The following is a 25,778-nucleotide window of genomic DNA, read 5'->3' on the forward strand; positions in this document are numbered from 1 at the left end:
GGTGACAGGTGCAAGCCATCCCTTGCGAAGCAGCGTGGCTTGTCAAGCATGTCATCCCAAACAGACAGACACTGGATCCCCTTAGAATGACACCAGTAATTAAGCCAATTGTTAAAACTGATCATTTTGTCTTTGTACTGTGGCATAATTCTTGGTGAGGGTAAGATGCTGCTCAGGGTCAGGGTCATACCGGCCTGGGCTACATAATCAGAGAGCTCCTCTATGTCTCTTTTCATGTAGTCCAGGGAGGTACATCTCAGGTCGTTCACTCCGGCATGTACAATGACTGAGTCATATTTGTACTTGCTGTGGAGTGACCTGAGTGCTTGTGTTATGTGGCGGATTCTAGCTCCCGACAGGCAGCTTACTGTGACCCTCTCCTTGTTCAGTCTGGTGAGCGGGACGTCAGTGTGCCTGACTATGGAGTCACCTATTACAAGTGTGTCTGGCATGTTGTTTGGCCTTAAGGGCTGTGACTGTTTAGCACACTGACTTTGTGAACTATGTGTTGCATGTGCTATGTCTTGAGGTGGTGGTTGCTTGGTGTCTGCTTTGGAGGCCTCTGTTGTTTTGGTAGATTTTTAATCAGCGCCTCCGAGTATGTTTTTGTGTGTTTATGTGTTTGGTTTGCAGTTGTGATAGTTCTATGTGAGACTGGGTTTGTGGTGTGCGTGGTTACCTTCTCCTCCTGACTGATCTTGCCAGTACTGAATTGAGAGAGCTCAGCCTCCAGTTTGGCTATATAGTTGCATCTCTCGCATATATTTGTATTTGTTGGGAGAAGGAGAGGGTTGTCTGTGTACATGAGGCAACTGTAACATTGCCTCAAGATTCCCGGATTCACCAGCTGAACAGGAGAGGACGCTAGCAACTGACCCTTCGACATGCTAGAAATAGTGAAATAAATTGCTGTGTAACTGAGTCAGAAAGGACCTATAGGGAAATGGGTACTCAAGGGAATTTAGGTGAATGAAGTAATTGGTGATAGCAATGAAATTATGACTGTTTAGTTTGCCCTGATGTGTAATCTGTGTTTGTGGGTGGATTGAGCGGTTACTTTTGCAGGGATGACCCCCCCCCAAGAAAAACGAAAGAAAAAAAGGGGGGGGCATGGGTTTCTTTTCTCGGGCTTTAGGTTGATAGTCTGAGCTCAGTGCACATAAACAAGTACAATCCTATAGTCATCACGAATATCGTACATACCTACCAACTGTCCAGAATTTCGCAGCATGTTCATAGGTTTATAGATTAGTACTAAGCTAACTGCCCTTGCAAGCCATTTTACATCTAGCCAATTATTTTACGCCTAGCCAATTATCCCTTGTGAGACTCAAATCCTGCACCTTGTGTTTGTAAGGCAAACACCTTAACCATTAGGCCACCCTCCCAAACCCGTGACTTACCACAAGATTTATGCCTCATAATTTTGGTCTGTTCATCATAAAATTTGTGGTTTTTCTGTGAAACCACTGGGGATTGAAGTCAATAAATAATGCCAGGCATGGGAGATTCAGACTTAAATCCTTCAGAAAATGCACAACAAGACCAGACATTTTATCAACTTTATAAATCTAATTAGGAAGTTTTTCTAGCGAATACCATACAGAATTAAATCCTAATATAGTGCCAGTGCTACTTAATCCAGGAAAAGTACCAGCAGTTGTCATGACTAGAAGTCATCAGGGACATTGGTGATAAGAAAGCTCATCTGTCATTAGGAAGAGAGAGAGCTACAAAATGGCTGCATAGTAGCAGCAGGAGCAATAAGCAACACTGAAACTGGGTTCTGACTGTGGTAAGTCACTTGGTGTTTGATTTGTGACTGTCTGCACACCGTGGCTGGAAATGGGAGGGCTTGCTTCCTTGCTTGATGTGGCCACCAGAAAATCGGGGGATGTCATTGCAAGGGGCAAGCAGAGTGCTCTCGCCATGGACCATCAAGGGGTCAAAATCAAAGTCCTTTTGGGTTTGCAGATAAATTTGATTTTCATCGCATAGTACTCAGTTTGCCATGGAGTTGCACCAGGTAGATAAAAACATTGACTATGAAGCAGTACATCAGGAAATCCAAAATTGGATGTGTTGGTTAGTGTGCCTTATTTGGAGATGGAAAGTTAAGAGGTAGGCAGACAGTTGTGATTGATAGGTCCCGTCACGTGGGGGTTTAGTTTTAACATACTTCACTGGCTGTTAAATTTATATTGGGTAATTGATAGGGTTGTTATAAAAATGTACATGCAGTACAGCAATAAAATAAATACATTATGACATTCTCTCCCATTGAAGCATGAAAGGTTGCACTGGTTGATTTAGAATTATATGATTACCCTGGAAGTTTGTGACATATGGTTTAATTGAATGCCTGCAATTTTGAAGGTTGGTACTATGAATGCAGTAAATACATGACAAAGCCTTGAAATTAGTATATTAAGTTTTATAGATGGGTGACACAGTGGGTTGAGTAATATTATACTTTAATTTTCACCCTGGTATTTGTGTTTAGGTAAGAATATTGTCACAGTCACATCTCATTTTCAAAATGGTGGTTTCTCACAAATCACTGGCAAATTTTTGAGGACTGAAGTTCAAATAATGACAGACATTTGAGTTTCACACTTCATACATTGACTTGATCCCTGGGGTGAATTTTCTATCTCACATCCAATTATCAAGGTTCCTTTGAAGAGGGCCAAAGAGGCTTGACATGTATGGGTTGTCTATTCCAGTGTCTGGGGAGTCTCTGGTTTAGGAACCTATCCCTCCAGCATGTTTTGTTCATGTTAATGATAAGGTTTAGATCCTTGGAGCGTATGGCTCTGATACTTTTAATATATTTCACTGGTAGTTAAATTTATCTTGGGGTATTGCGTCAGTTATGGCTGCTTTGTCATAGATTGGGGTGTTGGTGGTACATCCCTTCTCAGGTTGGCAGGATAGGTTGTCTGTGAAGATGTCTTGGAATGTATGTATTTTGGATGATTTACATGTCTTTTCTTTCTTGCAGATGGGGTCTTGGAATGCTGTGGCTGTAGTTTGGAATAGGTGGGTATAAGGTGGAGCCTTCTTGTTCCTATTTAAAGGTTTAATTTTGTCTGTTTCTTTGTAGCTGATGGTGTGCCAAGTTCCAGTGGTGAGATACAGTGAGTTCGCAGATGATCATGCTTTGGTGTCAGCGGTGGGATCATTGGATGGTGGTGTGCTGAGTACCAGTGGTGGTGATACACAAGAAATTTGCAGATGATGGAAGCAGTGGCTAGCGAAGAGGTTACACATGGGGAGCACAAGGTGGTAACAGTTACTGACTGAAATTGCTGAAGGACAGAAGGCATCATGCAGTGGCTTGGAAAGGGAATCCTAAAAGGTATGATTTTGATAGGACAGATGTTTTGACACCAGAATGGGGCACAAGGTGGGTCCGAGTAATCACCTAAAGGTATATTAGAGCTCTTTTTTTACACTGGTATAGGGACAAGTAAGGAAGAGGTAGGTAGGGTGGGGCAAAGGGGAAACAGTTGGTGACAGTTTGTGGGGCGTGTGGGGATGAGTAGAGTCAAGACATTCATAGGAGCACACGATGTATTAGGCTAAAGCCCTATGGCTCTTGTCAATTTTGTGAGTAGAGTTTTAAGATGCATGGTAGGTAGGCGGTTGGTGGGGTAGTTTTAAAACTGGGTGCGTTGTTACAGGGGAGTCAGAAGGTTTAAAGGAAACTTGGTTGCAAGATATGGTGGCGGTAGGACAGTTCTTAATTGCCTGCTACTGGTATAGGTAATACAAGGGAAAAGCTCTACAGGGGAAAGGTCACGGCCAAACAGGGGTTAAGAATGGTTCAGTAATGAGTGAATTGGTGGTGTTTATGGCTGGGTATGTAAGGTATTTCATTGCTGAGCATAGGCGGATTTTCAGGAACTAGGTCAAGGTTTGCTGGTGTTTTGCCAGCTAAGGTAAGACATTAAAGTTTGAGTTAGACTGTTCCCTACAGTAATGGAGTTGTTGCACATATAGAACTGGGTTGTGGGGGGCTAAGGTGATATGCTACGGTTAACAGGGTTTTGGGTGTGAGACTTGCTACTAGTTTGACTGGGTGCCGTCTTGAGTTCAAGGGGTTATAGTTTGTGGTTTTGTTGTGGTTATAGGCTATCAATACATTCAGTTTGAGCCATGATTTCAGCCTTGAAGGCGGTGGGCTAAAAGGGTATGTGTTCCGGTGTTACAACGGGGTCATGGTAATCCTACTTTATTTCGTGCATTAGGGTGTATTTCAGTGATGGCATGGCAAAAGAGTTTATGACAGGATAAGGTGCTTTACAGATGATGGGTACACCAAAGGTTGTTTGGCTTGACCCTTCCCTTTATGGGAAGTGAATTGAACAATTTTGGGTAGAAGGGAAGGGGAACAGCCTGGTCAGGCTGGTTGGTGGAGAAGAGGGATAGTCTTGCCCTCTTCTGTTCCCCCTCTGATGTCTGGATGTTCATTTCAAGGATCTGGGGAAAGGAAATGAGTAGTTGGAGGAAGCTTGCTGAATAGATAAACAAACTGAGGTAAGGATGGTGCTTATTTGGTGGAAGGTAATTCAATGGATGGAGTATGAAGTGAATTGGGATGCTGCTTCATAAGTAAAGTAAGATAGCAAAGGTATGGACCCTGCTTGTTGGGCAGGGTGAGTAGGTACACTGCCCTGATTAACACTGAAGTGAGTTGGGACGCTGCTTCATAAGTAAAGTAAGTGAGTAGAGGTATGGACGCTGCTTACTGGGGCAGGGTGAGTAGGTACGCTGGTCTGATTAACATTACAAGGATGTTATGCTGTATTTAGAATCAATTATACCATGAATAGTTGTAATTAATAAAGTTGATGATCAAAGCTATGTTATGGAAATTTAATAAAGGTCGTCAAATGTCATTTGGTGTGATGTGTGATATTGAAGGGGACCGGGACAAATGAAGTTTGGCAACAAACTAAGTTGTCCCGTGACATCTTCATAGGGGGATTAGGTTAATATTAAGAGGAGTTAAGTGGGTTGGGGAGGTGAAAGGGTTAAGTGGAGGCAGGGATAGTTGGGAGGAAATGAGATAATGATGGGGAGGGGCTTAACAGGTTTAGTCTAGTGTAGTTGGGTTAAGCAATCACATTTTTGGCGTGAACTTGCTACCCACCCATCCTCCCTCTTTTTGTTGGTGGTGAGTAGGGTTATTTATCAGTGGGGTAGGTGGAGAAGAGGGATAGGCTTGCCCTCTTCTGTTCCCCCTCTGATGTCTGGATGTTCATTTCAAGGATCTGGGGAAAGGAAATGAGTAGTTGGAGGAAGCTTGCTGAATAGATAAGCAAGCTGAGGTAAGGATGGTGCTTATTTGGTGGAAGGTAATTCAATGGATGGTGTATGAAGTGAGTTGGGATGCTGTTTCATAAGTAAAGTAAGCGAGCAGAGGTATGGACCCTGCTTGTTGGGCAGGGTGAGTAGGTACGCTGCCTGATTAACATTGAAGTGAGTTGGGATGCTGCTTCATAAGTAAAGTAAGTGAGTAGAGGTATGGACGCTGCTTACTTGGGCAAGGTGAGTAGGTACTCTGCCCTGATTAATATTACAAGGATGTTATGCTGTATTTAGAATCAATTGTATCATGAATAGCTGTAATTAATAAAGTTGGTGATCAAAACTATGTTATGGAAATTTAATAAAGGTCGTCAAATATCATTTGGTGTGATGTGTGTGTTATTGAAGGGGACCGGGACAATTATCATTAGCCACTGCCCATGACAGCCCCATTAGCATGCGGCTTTCCCAATCAGACTGTTCTCAATGTTACAAGGACTGCTAGGTGGCAATAGTGGTGGGAAAGTGGTCTCTGAATTAGAAAGGCTTACCACAATGCAAAAATCTTCAGAGTTAAGGCTTCTGCATTATGGTACACCTTTCTGAACCCCAGAAGATGTGTTCCGTATCAATCAGATGCTGTAACTGACCAGAATATTTACACTTGCCTACTGATTTGAAGAATGGAACTTTCTTGTTTCAGCTCTGCTAATTCTTCCACTGTTAAGGAATACAGGCCTTGTTTAACAAAATTCCATTTCACATGCTCCTTGTTAAACCTCTGTTTCTACACTCATTCTTTTGCCCCTTTTCACTTGCCCTGAGTGCAACAACTTCATCTTTTATTCCTCCCACAGCCAGTTCATAGAGGCAGAGAAGAGCTTTTGGGAACACAGGTTACTGTTTAAATAGGAACTTTAAAACTATTATCCTAATTTACAGCTAATTAATAAGCTTCATGGTGAGCTGCGCTGGGTCCTCATATTGTTTACCTATGGAAATTCTTGGCATCCTAACTGCAATCCTTGGAACTGCAAGTAGGAACAACAGCATATATACCAGGTCAGAGGTTATTCCCCCTACTCCAAGGGACATTAATCTTGGGCTTGTTACATGCAAGTAACAGCGAGTGCAGGATGGGGCAGCACTTCCCCTCTCCAAAAGAAAAAAAAAAGAAATCTCCTTAACTATGTACCAGTAAGTTTCAAAGTCCAGTGTTTCTTGTTGAAGTCATTCATGACAGGATGCTCCTAATATTAGTTGAGCATAAATTTTCTCCCTTAACCAGTACCCAAGAGCATGTTTTGTGCAGTTTCTATATAAGAATTACTCCCAGTGTCACACTACAGGAGGGTACTTGTTTAGAGGTAGGTAGAGATACCATACCAGTTACTTTGCCTTCACAAATGCCTGCCATATATTTTGTAGCCCTCAAGCATGTGATCTTCAGCAGCAGTAGCTTGTCGGTCTTATCATAATGCCAAAGGGGCAACAAGGCCAAAGAGGCAAGAAGGACTTAAGACCAGCTAGTCTTATGCCCTTGTTGCCTCCTTGGCATTGTGATAACTGATTGACTAGTTTAAGGAGCTTCACCACATATACTGGCACAAGATAAGCAGAAAAAATAAAAATACTGAATTGTACAAGCAATAAATAGGCCAGTACATGAGAGACTAGCAAATATTACACCATACAATGATAATGACTGATGCTGGAACACAGGAAAAGGCACTGAGATAATACACATCTTCCCTAGAATATATGAAAAAATATACGAACTACAACCTCAGCATGACAAATTAAAGCTAACCTTATACCTATCAGAAGAGTGCCTAACTCTGCGTACAAATTAAAATGAATTCCTGTTTAGCATTTATTCCATATACAGTTTTAATGACACACACACATGAAAGAGCAGTAGGTATTGCCATTATGGAACAAGATACAGTTTTATCATACTGCATCACCATCTATTTGTACCTATACCCTGAACATGCAATAAAAAAAAAGGAACTTATGTTTGACTGGTTAACTACAAATGTCTCAGGGGCCTGTTAATTATCAGAGAGGATGTCAGTACATACTGGCAACCACGAGTCATCTAGTCAAGAGTATCGCTCAAGGTATATGGACTATCAGAGTTAGTGTCACTACCTTCCTGAACAGGTAAGCATTCGGTAGGATCAGGAACCGCTGACTGGCTGCTAATAAATAGACCTCAGAATGAAGTTTCCTTGGGAATTGCACCTGATTGCATATGTGATTATAAGCCAGTCTTTGACATCAGTTTTTCAAGACAATGGCATTTCATGAATATTCACTCCATTTAGAAACTTCTTTTGTTTATTTGCTCTTTATTAACCTATTTATCTACAGGATGGGGCCACGGAGAGCAGAAGCCTGTGCCAGCACTCTGTGGGAACAATGCCAAGTGCTTATCCTGAACCAAGTGCCAACCCTTCACAGGATGCAGATTCATATATGGCATGTACACCTCAGGCAACTGCGACAATTATTGATTCACCCATGGTATTTCTTCAGAATATGGGTAAAAACTGGAACACCCACTGTAAACAAATGTGAACATAGGGAGGATATGCAGACTTCCCACATAATGCACCCCATCTGATAGGTGAACTGGAAGACAAATCACTGTAACTCCATAAAATTCAAATTGTTACAAAAAATGAAATAGTTTTTTATACTAGCACAGCCACTTTTGATGATACACCTTAACAACTCTTCACCAGTGGGATTGCATGAATCTAAAGCAGGTGACCCATTGAAATAAGTAAAGGTAAGTTTAGCACAAAGGCAGCAAAATGTTACTTTATCATATAAGCCAACAAGACTAACTCCAAAATGAACTTGCAGAAATGTATAAATCAGTTATTGCTGTCACTATTAACAGAAATGTTATGCCAGATGGGGACAAATGATGGGCAGACATTTGAAGATATCTGCACACACTTCATTAACTGCATATCAAAAATGCCTCAGACTCATGTGACTGTCACCAGATGAAACCAAAAATGCCTCAGACTAATGTGACTGTCACCAGATGAATTCCCTCCAAAATCATCTTCAGCTGCCTGAACAAGTAATCAGCTATCTAGTGATGGTTAATGAACAAATGACCAACAATAATGATTTTCACACCATGGTAAGCTTTTGTCGATACATAAAACAACATCGAGATTCCCTGTATAATAAAAATTATCTTGGCCCCCTTACTGAAAATATACTCTTCTATAAAGTATATCAAAAAGAAAGTAACATTGGTTATAATTAGTTTTCTCACTGTCAAAAGGACTCCCCCAAGCCACTGACCATATAGATGAAATAATAAATACCTAATTGAGCATACAGTCTTTTACCACAGATCTGAAATCATGTTTCATTAGATAAACAAAAACATAAGTCAATATTTAAATATGCAGCACTTCCAGATCTGCTTAGACTTTCCTGAAGTAGGGAAGGCCTTCTCTGGAATGAGTGTCTTCCCATTCACAAAATGCTGGTCCTAGTCAGCAAGAGGCACAGTTCCCCTTTTTTCTCTCTGTAAAATTTTGGTTGAGTTCTATATAAATATTTAGATTACAGGATCCCCTATGAAACTTGTTTCTTAGTAGTAGATAGTGGTGACTTCAAAGTTGGGGGGGGGGGGGCTGGAGGAACTAACTGACTAGGTGAGGTTAAACGGAATAGGGTCGGCTGTAATTTAGCAGGTCAATGACTATTTTGCTGCGATCAAACAAGAAACTGAGTTCTGAAGGAATCATTTCTCAGTTAGTGGGATGAAAGCACTCACCTATTTATTCATTATATTTCATTAAGTTATTATTAAACTGTTCCATGATGTGACAAGTGTGGAATTTTTTGGTTCACGGTTTCAGGGTAGCACCGGTGAACCTGTTTTTTTTTTATGATCAAATAACAGCTGGGATCAGTTAATTTCATTCACACACTGCCTCAGTAACTACTAAATATAATCATTTTATTGACTGTATATGCTTCACATGTCTGTTTGTGATAGAATAAAAAATGGCTATGGTAATATAGTTCTGCATATTTTTCTCAGACATGCATTAGCTCTGTCAAGCCAAATCAAAGACTGTTTAACTTTGAACAAATGACAACAGAGATCAGGCAGTTTCATCCACTCCTTGCCTACCAATCACAGCCACATTAGTGACAGTGTACACTTCTGATGTCTGATTCTGATCAAATGAATGAGCAAATACATAAAGGCTAGAGTAATGTATTTCAGCATATTGCTGTTAAATGTACACAGTTCTTTGCAAACCTCACACACATACACAGATTTGCCCATAAATTAAAACAACGTTGAAAGACATAGTCCATAACTCTCAACCTACAGGCTTTGAAAATAAGAACAAAGGCTCTTGAAAAGTAGGAACATCCAGCTAAAAATCTGTACATCTAATGAGCACAAAAATTTTGAATACCAAATAGCACAAACCTCTTTTCACCTCAAGTAGGACTGTGGGATACTACCCAAAACATATTTAAAAACATAGAATGACAAGATTGACAGAAAAATATAAGCACAATATCTCTAGAGTTTAATTAATTATATTGCAAAATTCTACCATACATTGCCGTTTACTTTTGCTTAAGAAAAAGAGGTAAGTCACATATGTGCCCTCTTTCTTTAGCTTATTGTTGTCAATAATATGTTGGTCATATAATGTGATTCAGGGGATTCAGTGAATTGTTGAAGGGGTAAATTAAGCCAGAAAATAGGAACATATCCCCAAAACAGGGACATCCTGAAAATAAGAATGTTCTCCAAAATACAGACAGTTGAAAGGTCTAAAGCAGCTGCATTAATACATTGAATCTTATTGCTGTTAAATGCATGCAGTGCAAAACAATATAAACCCTCTGCATACACACATCCATCCCATATATATATATATATATATATATATATATATATATATATATATATATATATATATATATCTTACATATAAATATAGATATAAACCTCTATAGCTATCCGTCTGTCTCTCTTTAGACTTAAGTCACTTCATAACTTTCAGCCTGAAGACATCAAAAGATACAAAGGCTCTTGAAAAGCAAGTACAGCCAGCCATAAATCTGGGCATCTAATTAGTGTAAAATATTAATGTCAAATAACAAATAACTCTCCAGTAGGATTGTGGGATATTACTCAGAAACACGGTTTCAAAAACACTAAGAGTGAAAATGATGGAAAATATAAACATACTATGAAAGGCATAGTGTAAAATCTATGGTACTGAGTTGGTGGTACTGCGGTAGCGTTGTCGCCTCACAGTTAGTCGTTGCCCATTCGATTCTCAGTTAGAGCGTCTTCTGTGTGGCGACATGCGTGAATGGGCGTTCCTTCATTGAAGGTTGTGTGTTAGACCCAGCAAGCCAGCACGTAAAAATCTACTGCCAATCATTAGCTGACCGGAGTTCCGCTGTGGCGACCCCTAACCGGGAAAAGTCGAAAGACACAGCAACATAGTGTAAAACCTTTGGACTTTAGTGAATGATATTACAAAAATCTACCTCATAGAGTCATTTATGTTTGCTTCTGAAAAAAGGGAGATATAACATGTAGGTCCCTCTTTCTTTAAATTATTTGTGTTGTCACTATGTTGATCACATATTCAGATTTTCTATTTACTAAACAGCTTCAAAATCATGTGTGATGGGGCCAATTAAAAAATCATATGAAGTGATAAATCACACCTGAAAATAGGACTCTGTCTAGCCATTCATCCATCCATCCATGCATCCACAACTCCTTTTTCCCATTTTGAACATGGGTTTGGAGTGTCATTTCAACAGTAACAGCCACCTAGAATGAATGGTCACATCACTGGGTGGCTTGCCTTGCTGCAGTTATGCTTTCATACTACATATACACTTGCACACTCATACCTAAGACCAATTTAGAGGGTCCAATCCACCTACTGCATGTCTTTTGTAATGTGGGGGAAACCAGAGCATCTGAAAAAAAACCATGAGGACACAGGAAGCACATGTAGACTCCAAACAAAAGGTACCCCTGCGCTGAGTCTGCATGCCTTCCCTAAGTTCATGTGGGATTTGGGTGTTCCAGTTTCCTAATCCATTCCAAAGCCATGCTCTAGGTGGACTGGACACTCTAACTTGGTCATAGCTATGAATGTGTATATGTGGTATGAAAGGATCAAGTGCATCAGGACTGAAATAGGAATGTGCCTCCAAAATGGGTACAGTTATTCAGAAAATCATAAAATCCCCACCCCTCCAAAAAAACATAAAAAAACATAGCTTCTAATGTTCACCACCATCTCTCCTCCCAAAAAAGCTGCCTTTACTGTATTGTGACCCAACAAGACCAGTACAGAACTAGAATCCTACACCAAACTACTACATGTTATGATAGTCAACCACCTGAAATTTGATCTCCAGCTTCAGCAAGCCATTGAAAACACACTAAAAGCTAGGCTGCTTCTATAAAGTAAACCCTGCCTTACTGACCATGCTAGACAAAACATAGCTACTTCTTTTTTACTCCCCACCCTGTTGTATGTCTGTCCTATCCTAGCCTAATAAATCTCAAATACTCTTTATCAGCCAAACTAGAACAATGCTACAATAAAGTAGCCAAATTTGCAACCAACCAACAATAATGTAACATCACTGCTTGTCTATAAAACAGCTACACTTTCTCAAACTAAATAATTCTCTGTTGTTGTTGTTCATTTTCGGCTTTGCCCGGTTAGGGGTCGCCACAGCAGAACGCCAGTCCGCTAATGATTGGCAGTTGATTTTTATGGTGCCAAGGTGCCAGCCCGACACCCAACCTTCACCGCAGGCAGGCCCATTCACGCATGTCTTTTGAACACCACTTGACTGCAGTGAGGGCATGCAGACTCCACACAGAAGGCACTCCAGCCGAGAATCGAACGGGAGAGCCTCTTACTGTGAGGCGACAACGCTACTGCTATACCACCACGGCTTACCCAAATAATTCTGTTTAAGTACAAATAATTTTCTGTTGTACTTAAAGTTAATTACAGCTTTCAAACTACTGCACAGCCCTGTGAAACTTCCATCTCTTCATTCCATCATTCAACCTGAAGCTACTAAGAGACCGCTAAGCTCCACAGACAAGTTTTTATTCTCGATAGCTAACCCTAACAACAATACAGGACACTCTCTGTATTTACACTCTACTGTTAATAGCTGGAATATAATTGTAGTCCACTTAAGAGCAGTCATATCCTGAAACACTTTAAATACCAGCTGAACCAACACCCGATAGAAAAATGGCTCTACACTTGCACTACCCCTGGTTAAACGGTACTGATATAGCTATATGAATTCATGCCGCAACTCTCTGTTGGACAAAACTTAATGTACTATTAGCACAACTATACCCTCCTCTCTCACCTCATCTCCTATATTGTGCCTCCTACCCTCCTTTTTTCTTTGAGCTACTCTCTTTATCTTACAAATATTTATTTATTTATTTACAACCCATTTAACCATTTTTTTAATTGAAACTGTTTGTAAATTATGTAACTGGTGTCAAGGATGTCTGAATAATGGAACTCCTTCTCATGAATGAAACTGACTGTAAATGATGAAACAACAAAAACAATGTCCCTAATGTCTGTACAATGGAGCTTTTCTCCCCAGGCCTCCACTGAAAAAATGCAGTCCTCGGTCTGACTATCCCGATAAACAAATAAATAAATAAATCATGTCAACCTGAAAATAGCAGTTACTTAAAAAAATAGCTACAGTTGAAAGTTTTGTTTTAATTCACATTATTAAAATGCCAACCATCCTGCAGCAAGAATTTAAAAAGGTTGTCAAATAGCACATTGCATTATATACACACACACATATATATATATATATATATATATATATATGTATATATATATTTATATGGTTTACCATCATAATTTCGACAATGTTTTCTGCGTGTAATCACTTACTTGAAAAACATTTGTCAAAATTAACATAGCGAATGACAATAACAACGAATTAAAAAAAATGTTAGTTTGAATTCGAACGAATTAAAAAAAATGTTAGTTTGAATTCGAACTGTTAAAATTTTTTTGAACTTGCCTCAACATCCGGTGCCATTCACAACATGTTTAGCAGGGGTGCAAGCCCCCCTGTACCCCCCACATGGGGAGCTGTGCCCCCCACACCCCCCCTAATTATATATACTAACTCCGAGGACACACTACAGTGAAGAATACTGAACTCACAAAAGTGCGAATGCACACTGGCATGCACTCTTTTGTGTGTTCGGCATCTTTTGGTTTGCTAATACGAACCACTGAAAACATCCTTTCACATATCTGCCATCGCAGATGGGCAGGTCGACAATATGATGATAAACTTATGTGTGTGTGTGTGTGTGTGTGTGTGTGTGTGTGTGTGTGTGTGTGTGTATATATATATATATATATATATATGTTTAATGAAGAAGGAAGCCTTGTACCATCTGAGTTAGTTCATATACTGGAACAGCTTTCTCTCACTTGAATCTCAGGCTGCCTCGGACACTATTTTTCTGTTACAGCCTGAACCAATAGGAAATGGCTACTTGTTGCTTTATCCAACAGCCCAAACATGCCATTTCTGCACCTTAGAACCAGAAAGCCTACCTGTAATCACCTTATTCTCAGCTGAGACTTGTGTGTAAGTGCTGGTTTATTCTAAAAGCAGCCAGCTTGATCTGAGTAAGCTGACTTTTTTTAGAAAGTAATTGAGACACAGTCATCAACTGTTGTGCATGCATAATGTTCTGTGTCTCAAAACAGGAACGTTGGGTATTTTGAAGTAAAAACAACAACAAAAAAGTAAATAAAATAAAAATAACAAAATAAAAAAGTAAATAAATAGATAAACACATTCAATTCATTCATTCTTTAATGGTTTAAGGAAGTGTTCATTTGGAGGGGCAGCAACCCTGTAACCTACTACAACAAGCCACTAATTACAATAGTACATACAATAAGAAGACTGTAACAGAAGAAATAAGTAGCATTAGTAATATATCAAATAAGTAACATTAACAACAGGCACATTAGCCAATAAAAAGGAAGAATTCTGGATTTAGGAGAGCTAACTTTAACAAGAGTTGACAATACCTAAGAAAACTCTAGCAGACAGGTATGTAGGAAGCATGGCAGTGGCATAGAAGCATTAATGTGATACTTTAGTTCTAATATCCCAGAAGCAACCATCTTTTTGTGAAACAAACATGCATATCAAAAGTAACAAAAGTCCCCACAGTTATTAAGTGACGTGGCAACAAAGATTACAAAAAGCATACACTTAGGAACTATAAGGAGGAGGAGATGCAAGATAGAGGACAATATCAATTAAAGCAGAAACCAGCAAGAAATACACTCCTAAAACAAGGGCTAAATGAAGAAAAGAGATGGCTTGTCAAGAAGGGTGCTTAAACGTGTAATAGATATATAGAGAAGCAAGGAAATCTGAATAGCATGAATAGGTGACCTGGGAGAATGGGATGATGGATGAGGCTGGTTGCTGAATGAGTATTCCTGATCAGTACACTTGAATAAAATGTAAATTCTGTTATAATAAGTTCCCAGGAGAGAGGGTTGACTTCAGGCAATTAAAGAAAGAAAGGGTTCCAAAAAAACATTCAAAATCTAAATACAGAAAATGAACTGGGACTGTGGTTCAGACAGAGAAGTCCAGATGAGCCAGGGCCAGACATTGAAGGAGTGGCTGACATAGGTTGAAGTAAGCGGCTGATGTCATTACTGTATCTAAGAAGAAGGAGGCCACTCTAACCACTGCACTAGGAGATCCTGGAGGGAGCTAAGAGAATGCACAAGGAAAGCACTGGGTCAGTATCACATGATTTGCTATGCAATGCCTTATACATTACCTGGAGTGATATGTGTATGAAAGCATGCATGTAGCAAATGGGCCTGACACTGCCATGTCTACTTCACTGGCATGTTCAGTAGAACAGCTGTAGGGGAATGGGGGGTATGAATGCAAAGGAAAAGTCTTTATTTTTGTTGCTCTAATCTGTCTGACTAATCAGTTCACCCTTGTGGCTGCTCTACTGACCCACTCATTCACTGTGATGAAAGCCTCATGACCTATATATTCCCTGAGGGTGAAGGGTGAGTGTGATCATAGACACATCATCATTCGGGGGATGATATGGAGTTTTCTTTGTGGTTCTAACTCCCTCTACATGCTTGTTAGCATCCAAAGGGGTTGTCAAACCACAGGCCTTTGTGATAGATGTCATACCTGAACATGATGTGATCAACTGTTCCCACTCATTTAGCAATCACCTGCACATGATCGCTAGTCTCCAGCTGGGATTCTACAATGGAGAGTGTGCCTATGAGAGCACAGCCCTCCCATCTCTAGGAAGAGCAGTGAGCTTGCATAATCCTCACCATTGTTTTCCTTCTCACCGATTCCAATAGGCGTTTCAGCTACTAGTCCAATTGCGCTAACCTGTATTGCAGTCATCACTTTTCTTTCTATGATAATGGAGATGCGGAAGCACAAAACCATTATGACTGTCTGGATGACAGTCCATTCCCAGCAATGGGGAGCAGGAGAACATAGTCAGAGAGCTGTGTTGAGAGAAAAATGATGGAAGAAAAAATCTGAAGGTAGAAAAAGACTGTAAACTGCCAGGATTCACAGTGGAATAGGAGAAATGATACCGCCACCTGCTATATTTTAACAACAGAGAGGATGAAGGCAAGGTTTCTGTAGAGGGGAAGAATTTGAATGTGATTCCCCTTCACAACTAGAGTCAGACAGGCATTACAAATGAGTGATCACACAGTATGACCTTCTCTTTATGGAAAATCATGGAATCATGGAGGAAGGAACTTATTTTGGTATATCTAAAAAGCAGAAAAAAGGTTACCCACCTGATCTCGTAACATGAAATATCGGAAATCACTTGCTTGTTTATGCTAGGTTGAAACAAGTGATTGACTGAGACTGCTGTGTACAGTTCTGGGATTTTTTTTTCTCTCTTTTGCAGTGTTGTGCAACCATGGAGTTGGTATATGAATTTGGGAGGTGGGAGAGGTGGTGCAGGGGGCCTCCCCCTGTAAAAAAACAATAACTTAGAGCTGTTCTATTACTTTGTATGTAATGATTATTTTTGAGTGAGCATTTGGAATGAGAAGTATTGGTTGTGATCACTAACTGGTGAAGCAGCAGCAAGGCGTGGAGACCCATGATGAATTCATAGGAGAAAAATTGTGTGAGACGTATCAATTAAATTTATTTAACTGGATGATCTGATGAAGGGACAAGAAATTATTTCTTCCATTAAACATAAAGGGTCTAAAAAGGTGAAGTAATCTAATATCAGTTCAGCTAATGCTAGCTTACGCTGTTTACTACCACATAGAACTCTGATGGAAAGCTTATAATTTTGTGATCACTGGTATTAGTTTTTTTATAACTTTATAAGTAATACTACAGTTTGCTTTACCACAGTTTGTTGGATTGTGCAAGTTGGTAGTGCACTTTCAGTGTTTTTTCTTCTTTTTCTAATGTAGTGCTACTGTGGAAATGATTTGCAAGTCACTGGATAAGGAGGAACAGGGGGTGCATGAGCTCCTGTGAAAAACATTTTTTTTTCCTGTTTTTACATTTTTTTGAGTTATGCTTGGCTTAGATGAAATGTGTGTTAGATCTATTTTGTTTCAATCACTTATGTTTAGATATTATTTATTTAGAGCAAAAGACAATCATATATGTTCACAGATAATATGAGGGTGTATATTAGTGTATATACAGTTTTTTGATTTTTAAAGAATTAGATGTAGTGTAGCTGTGAAACTGCTTTGTAAACATACCTGATAAACAATTTTTCTTATAATGTACTCATCTGATAAAACTTTCCAGGAAAGCCAGAAAGTGGGCCATACTCTGATTCTATTTACTAAGATGTAAGCATTAAGAGCTTTTTCACAACTTTTGCTGGACCTACTCACATACAGAACAACAGTCTCTTTCACCCAAATTATTGTTAGCATGGCCCTTGTATATTCTTCATATGTTTTGAACTTTCTATGAAAAAAATGTTGTTGTACTTTAACAATGAGCTAGTCAAAAAAATCTTACGTAAGCTTAACTTAGGCAGTTCAGAGAAATAGATTAAGTACATATTTATCCTAGTATAATCACAACTTTAATATGACATCCAAACAGTTTCATGATGTTTAAGTGCTAGAACAGCAGCATCAGGCCAAAACACAAATTAGCCGGATGAGATTAATGCATTCAGTGTTTGCCTCTTTCTCCAAGGTACGACCAAACTGGTCAGGACCTGCTACAGCGAGTCCCAAAATATGGCAACTGAATGGCCAAAAGTATGGGGTTATATATAGCATATGTGCGATGCCATTTCATGGAATATTCCCTTTTCTCAAGGGTATGGTGATCTCAGAGTTAATATATAATAAGTTTAAAGGAGAAGAGCAATTTCTGAGATTCGTCTTCTTGTGTGAGTTCAGCCCCCCCCCCCCCGGCTTGTCAGCACTCAGCATTTTGAGTGCCGACATTTCAGTTGGGTGCCACAGTGATCCTTTAGCTGTCTGTATAATGCCCAGTGCTACCTGGGCTCCTGCAGAGCAGGCATTACATTTTGACATACCTCAGAAAAATGTAATGTGAAATATAAATCTGTTGTTTTGCTTTTGCTCCACCCCTTGCTTTCAGCAGACTGACTAGGATCACTTTGGCGTCCTACATCTACAGAATAAATACTGAACATATGACCTGTGATGTAGAGTACATATGAGCTGAATCTTTGTAGAGCGTAAGACTTTTTCATGCACTATAAGGTATTCTGCACATTTACGTCTTTGTTTAGACTGTACTTACCACATTTAGCAGCATGATGATGCAGAAGTTGATGCATACGGCAGTTCCTGTAGTTGCAACCTGAGAATTATTCCTGATTAGTGCCCATTCAAAGGCAGCAAAAGTGCTTACGGTCACCACACGGTAAACAACAATACCAAAAACAGCGGCAATCACCACCAGAATCTGAAAAGAATGGACAGCACTATTTTAGAAGAAAAAGCTTTACAAATGTGCATTGCATCCTGTCAATACTGTACGTAAATAAAAAAAATCTCCACATGCTAAAGATCATGCAACCTTCACAGAAAAGCTTAAACAATATTAAATCGAAGAAAATAAATGGACCTGTAGTGTAGACAATGGATAAGTGCACTAAACTTGGAGTCACCTCAGTGATTGTTACAGTGCAGTTCTATCCCACTGCAACTAACCTCACAGCAAAATTAAGCCATAACCAGACATGGCAAACTAACTAAAACGTGAAGGACAACTAGGTTCAGCAGCAAAGGTGTGGATGGTATCTTCAGCAGTACTGACTTCTCCCTAGCACAGGTATCCTCAAGTGAATATAATAATAACATAAAGCCAGGTGATACAATCTCCACTGTGTTCATATCACAGGCCTGTAATTAAAGAGCTGTGCAATTTGAGTTCTATTTGTCAATGGGAATGTAAAATTTCCATTGTGCATGATCTATGGACAGTAATCATTTTTTCTATCATTTAATGATTACATCTAGAACGCCAACATCCTTGATGTTGTCAGCCATTAACTAGAATCTAAGATTTATTTACAATTCAACTATATTGGCTTCTGTTGACCCTGAATTTTGATTTGTTAATGTAAGATTGCTTTATAAATATTCATGGTAAATGTTTCCTTTAAATGGTCACATGCATTGCAATATTTCTGTCATAGCTGCTGGTATGGATCATGGCTGTAAAGTATTCATGGACTAGCCTACTCACTGGGTTGGCAAATATAAATAAATAAAATTATAAAATACAAATATATATATCTAGTTTCAGTTCAGAATCCTGAAATATCCAATCCTGAAATAGTAACATTCCCTTTTAACTTGCTATATACCACAAGATAACTCATAATAGTGTAGTGAAGTGCAATAATACTGGAGTTGATATATTTAAGTAGCAGGGGGTGTGGGAGGCACAACACCCCACATGGGGGGTGTAGGGGGGCTTGCCCCCCCGCTTATATTTGGTGGAATGTAATATGATTTATGTTCTCTATAGTCAGTAAATGTACCGTGAGTGTTTTCAGTCTTTTGGGATTCAGGATTTTGAGTTTTCAGGAGTTTGAATTTTCAGGATTTTGGGCTTCCAGATTATGAAGTTTTCTGAAATTCAGGATTGTGATATTTCAGGAGTCTGAAGTGAAACTATATATATATATATATATATATATATATATATATATATATATATATATATATATATATATATATATTCATAGGTTCATAGGTAGGTACTAGGCTATCGGACCTGGGTCCTATACAAGCCCAGCCAAAAAGGTACCCTGGCTTTTGCCACCCAAGATAATTATTTTCCTGTGCCACTGTCAAGCAGAGCCACAGAGGTGATCTCGGTGTGAATTTCCTATTTCCCATCCAATCATCAAGATTTTTCTTGAAGAGTGCTAATGAGGAGCTTTGTTTGATATAGATAGGTAGTTTATTCCAGAGTATGGGAAGTCTCTGGGACAGAAATCTATCCCTTCGGCATGTTCTCTTTATTGTGGTGACAAGGTTTAGGTCCCTAGAGCGTGTAGCTTGGAGGGATTGGGATTTAAGTGGAAATCTTCAGCATATATATATATATATATATATATATATATATATATATATATATATATATATATATATATATATATATATATATATATATATATTTCCTTCACATTCTGAAAAAAGTTATGCTTTGCTACTTTGGTTTTGCAAAGCTTTAAGTGCCAAAATTAGTAATACAAGCAATTAAAGCAGCATTAATAAGCTGTGTTTCATAATAAACATTTATAAATTATAACATGATATAATTGAGTAAAAAGTATTATCATTATTCTATATAAAAAGCCATGTGAATTCCACTCCAGACATTTAAAAAAATTGCTGAGCTAAATCTGTATCTTTATTTAGTGTTCAGCAATCAGTCTGACCTGTCATGGCATCTTTTCTGAGAGTAGCAACACACATGTGTATGTACATCTGTGTGTGTGTGTGTGTGTGTGTGTGTGTGTGTGTGTGTGTGTGTATATATATATATATATTTAAATATATATATATATATATATATATATATGTATATATATATATATATATATATACATATGTATATACATATATATATATATATATATATATATATATATATATATATATGGGTCTAGGACTATTCACTGAAAGCACATTTCACTGAATCGCATTTCACTGAAAGCACATTTCACTGAATGAAATGTATATGCCCTTCTCTCCACTGTGGTGCGACCCTGGAGTTAGTATAATTAGTTGGGGGTGTATGGGGGGAACAGCCTCCCACTAATTATTTATTAAGGAATCTAATTTCTTTCAGCGAATTGTGCTTTCAGTGAAATGTGATTCAGTGAAATGTGCTTTCAGTGAATAGTCCTAGATCCATATATATATATATATATATATATATATATATATATATATATATATATATATATATATATATATATATATATGTGTGTGTGTGTGTGTGTGTGTGTGTGTGTGTGTGTGTGTGTGTGCACATATACAGTGGATATAAAAAGTGTACACACCCCTGTTAAAATGTCAGGTTTTTGTGATATAAAGAATGAGACCACAATAAATAATTTCAAAACTTTTCCCACCTTTAATGTGACCTATAACCTGTACAATTCAATTGAAAAGCAAACAAATGTATAAAAAAATAAAAAATGTACAATAAGCTGGTTACATAAGTGTGCACACCCTTAAACTAATACTTTGGATTAATTACAGCATTCAGTCTTCTTGGATACACACCTGCCATCAATTAAAGAGACTCTGATTAACCCCAAATAAAGTTCAGCGGTCCTAGTAGGATTTTCCTGACATTTACTCAGTTACTTGCTACAGCAAAAGCCATGGTTTGCAGAGAGCTTACAAAGAATCAAAGGGATCTCATTGTTGAAAGGTATCAGTCAGGAGAAGGGTACAAAAAATTTCCATATCATTGGATATAGGAACACAGTGAAAACAAATATCAAATAGTGGAGAAAATATGGGGCAACACTGATGTTGCAAAGAAATGGATGTCCCTCCAAAATTGATGAAAAGATAAGATGAAAACTAGTCAGAGAGGCTGCCAAGAGACCTACAGCAACACTGAAGGAGTTGCAGGAATTTCTGTCTGTGTACTGCATGTGACAACAATCTCCTGTATTCTCCATATGTCTGGCCTATGGTGTAGGGTTGCAAGACGGAAGCCTTTCCTTATACAGAAAAACATCCAGGCCCGGCTAAAATTTGCAAAACAGTACATCAAGTCTCCCAAAAGCATGTGGAAAAATGTGTTATGGTCTAATGAGAACAAGGTTGAATTAATGGCCACAATTCCAAAAGGTACATTTTGCACAGAAACACTTTGCTTCACCAAAAGAACACCATCCCCATGGTAAAGCATGGTGGTGGCAATATCATGCTTTGGGGTTGCTTTTATTCAGCTGGAACTGCAGCTTTACTCAAGGTGGAGGGAATTGTGAATGGTTCCAAATGCCAGGCACTTTTGGGCCAAAACCTTCAGGCATCTGCTTGAAAGCTGAAGATGGAGAGGAATTTCACCTTTCAACATGACAATGACCCCAAGCATACATCCAAATCAACAAAAGAATGGCTTCACCAGAAGAAAATCAAAGTTATGGAATGGCCCAGCCAGAGCCCAGACCTAAATCCAACAGAAAATATGAAAGGTGACCTGAAATGGGCTGTGCACAAAAGATGCCCTCACAATCTGACAGATTTGGAGTGTTTTTCCAAGAAAGAGTGGGCAAATATTGCCAAGTCAAGATGCAGCATGCTAATAGACTCCTACCCAAGACGACTGAATGCTGTAATTAAATCAAAAGGTGCTTTAACAAATTATTAGTTTAAGGGTGTGCATACTTATGCAATCAGCTTATTGTACGTTTTTTATTGTTTATAGTATTTCCTCTAACAGATTTGTATGTTTTTCAATTGAATTGTACAGGTTATAGGTCACATTAAAGGTGGGAAAAGATTGAAACGATTTATTGTGGTCTCATTTTTTTATATCACAAAACCCTGGCACACACACACACACACACATATATATATATATATATATATACATACACACACACACACACACACACATACATATATATATATATATATATATATATATATATATATATATATATATATATATATATATATATATATATATATATACACACACACACACACACACACACACACACACACACACTAGTCAACTATATATATATATATATATATATATATATATATATATTTATAAAATAGTCATGCTTTCTAGCTTTTTGGCTACAGCATTGTTTCAGTCAGTGATGGTTCTAAAATACCTTCCTCCCTTTTAATTTCCTTTAGAATTGCACAGCTAGAAAGGCACTATCTAACTGAATGTCCAGTTTCATCTATTCTTTGGTTAATAGAAACATTTTTTTTCAGTACAGTCTATAATTCAATAAAATTAACCTTGACTGTTTAGAAGAGATCAAGGACATTTATGATATTATGCTAAGTCATGGTGGAATTTTGGATGCCAATTTCTCCACTAGCTGCACTTAAAAAAACACAGTGGGAGTATGTATCTTCTAGCTTCTCCTGTTAGGGGTCACCACGGTGGATCACCAGTCCACAGGTTGATTGGCAGTGTGCTTTTTACAGTGTCGAGTTGCCATCCTGGTGCCCAACCTTCACAGAAGACACACATACACACACACACACACACACACACACACTCACACACACCTACTGCATGACTTTAAAACTCACTCGATTGCAGGGAGGATATGCAGACTCTGCACAGAGGTCACTACAGCCGAGAACCAAACTGAAGAACCTCTTGCTGTGAGGCAGCAATGCTAACCACTGTACCATCATGGCATTTTAAAGCACAGTTGAAGCAGAAACATTGGAAATCACATTTGCAAGACTATTGGCAATAAAAGATGTGGTATACAGCAGAAAAAATGACCATGATAGCTGTGCTACACATGCATGGACCTTAAAGATCAAATCAGGAAACTTAACATTAAAAAGTGAAACACTGGCATAAAAAATTCAGATCAGATTATATTGAGGGTAGAAGCATAGTTCAGTTACATGGCAGGCAGAGAAGCCTGCCTTTTGCAGATAAGCATGTTGATATATGCATGTGCCTATAATGCTGATGCTGGCACAGGAGGATTTATAGCATTCAGAGTGAGAAAAAATGACTAGTCTAGTGAATGTTAACTGGCAAATCCATACCCAGACTACTTTCTCTTTGTCAGCTGATTATACTTATAGCATTCTCAGGCACATAAAAATAGATTATTTATTTATTTATTTTTGCTGAAACAAAAGTTTTTGTAAGATGGCATACAACTTTTGACAACTGGATTTAAATTTAAGATTACCAGGATAATATTATAGATAAGACTAGGACTGAAAAGAGATTGTTTTCAAAGCAAGTCATATTAAGGGCATAGGTATGCAGAGATTTCAGTGGATTCACTGTCTCCTTCAGATCATGAAATCTTGGAAATCGCTTGCTCGCTCATGTTAGACTCAAGCAAGTGATTGTCTGAGGCTGCCATGTACTGTTTTGGGGACTTTAATCTCTTTCTCAATGTTGCACAGTCATGGGAGTTAGTGTAAGTTCAATGTATTGGTGGATACATGGAGTGCCCCCCCCCCAAAAAAAAGAAGAAAGTTGTTTTGAGCTGTTTCATTTCCTTGCAGCAAGCCCTTGTTATGTCAGGGATTCTTTTTGCATTTTCTCATATTTAAAGTGATTTAAGGTTAGATTTATAACTGAATTGCAGTAAAGTGGCATGGCTACGTCTAGGTCAGATAAAGATGAGGTTATAAGGTAAGAATGTCAAGGTTGGGATTATATTCAGAGCTAGATTAAAAGTAGACACTGTTCCAGGATTAAGATTCAGTTGACAGTGAGTTACAGATAGACCTATAGACAGGGCAATTCTTACTACACAGTTTTAGTATGGACTGGGCTTCAAGAGAAGATTCCATTGAAAGTTAGATATGGGGCTGTATTATATAAAAGTTTACAGGTATGAAAGCAACAAGACATGACTAACTCTTTATTTAATGTAAATGGAATGCATACACTGCTTGAATAATGTACTCTCAAGTAGTATGTTTATGAAAAAATGTTTCTCCTTTCTAAATCTGAAAGACCAATATGGAACAAAAATGTATTTTTTTTCACTTTTTTTTCTTGATTCCCTGTGACCAGCAGGCTTTCCTTTAGCATGTCCTATAAGACCATTTGTTCATCATATGAGCCAGCTTGCATTGGTGAGGTCACCCTTTTGGTTACTGCCAAAGCTCTTGACCAACTGTAAGAATAGGAACACAGACTAACCCGTGAACTAAGAGATTCATCCTAGGACCCTGTTCTTACTTCATCACTAAAGTACAGTATAATGCCTATAGTTTTGCTTCTGATGCACCAATCTGATGCTGAATCTCCTCATTGCCTCTATCCACACCCACGTGCAAGAATGTATAACCCTAAACTTCTCCACCTGATGTAGCTAGTCCCTTTCTCACCTGCACAGAGCACTCTGTGGTTTTCTGGCGGAGACAATGACCTGTGACTTGAAGGTGCTGATTTTCATGCCCTCTGCTTCAAACTCAGCTGAGAACTGCTCCAGTAAATGTTGGAGATCACATCACTTGTGGGTAGGAGGAAAACATCTGCAAAAGATGCATATCTAACATCTTCAGACTGGATACTGTACAGACCTTGGCTTTGCCTTGATGTTTTGACTGTAAAAATCATAAATAGGATGAGAAAAAAAAAACACACCTTTGGTGGAGTCCTTTCCCCACTACCAGGATAGAAAGGTACAAGGTTAACAAGAAATGCCTTCATCAACATTGGAGTAATGCACAGGGACCAGACAGGCTTGGGAATCTGGATAGTGTTCTAGCAGATTCCTTGACTAAGGTTTTCAACAGTCACTGGCCATTATGGAAAATGCTGAGCACTAGAAGACAACTTTTGTGGCAAATATGTGCAAGAGGAGGAAGTAGGAAAGCAAAACGACTGTGGCAGGAAAAGTCATGAGGAAAATCTTCAGGGAAAATATTGTGTCCCTCCTACAGGACAATACCCCCCAAGATAACAACAACATTGGTTCATGAGCAGAAGAAATTGCTGACAAACCTGATCTGATCTTATGACTAAGTTACAAAAGAATGCTGCAAAGGAGTATCAGCAGATGAGTCCTTTGACTCATTTCCAGACAGAAGTCTTCTTGGAAAATGGGAAGCGATTAA

At 38.6% G+C, this 25,778-nt stretch overlaps 1 protein-coding gene across 7 annotated transcripts in view; it reads right to left on the bottom strand.

The window, feature by feature from the left end:
• The window catches only part of ANO4 (anoctamin 4), a 1,520,875-nt gene that overhangs the window by 354,321 nt on the left and 1,140,776 nt on the right, over positions 1-25,778 (bottom strand). For all 7 annotated transcript variants that reach the window (XM_044087781.1, XM_044087780.1, XM_044087779.1 and 4 more), the window contains one exon: positions 18,241-18,405. In XM_044087781.1, the coding sequence (XP_043943716.1) occupies positions 18,241-18,405 (165 nt within the window). The remainder of the gene's footprint in view (positions 1-18,240; positions 18,406-25,778) is intronic.

This window comes from Protopterus annectens, chromosome 11.part0, assembly GCF_019279795.1.
Source record: "Protopterus annectens isolate FY-2018-M chromosome 11.part0, PAN1.0, whole genome shotgun sequence".
Classification (NCBI taxonomy): Eukaryota; Metazoa; Chordata; order Ceratodontiformes; family Protopteridae; genus Protopterus; species Protopterus annectens.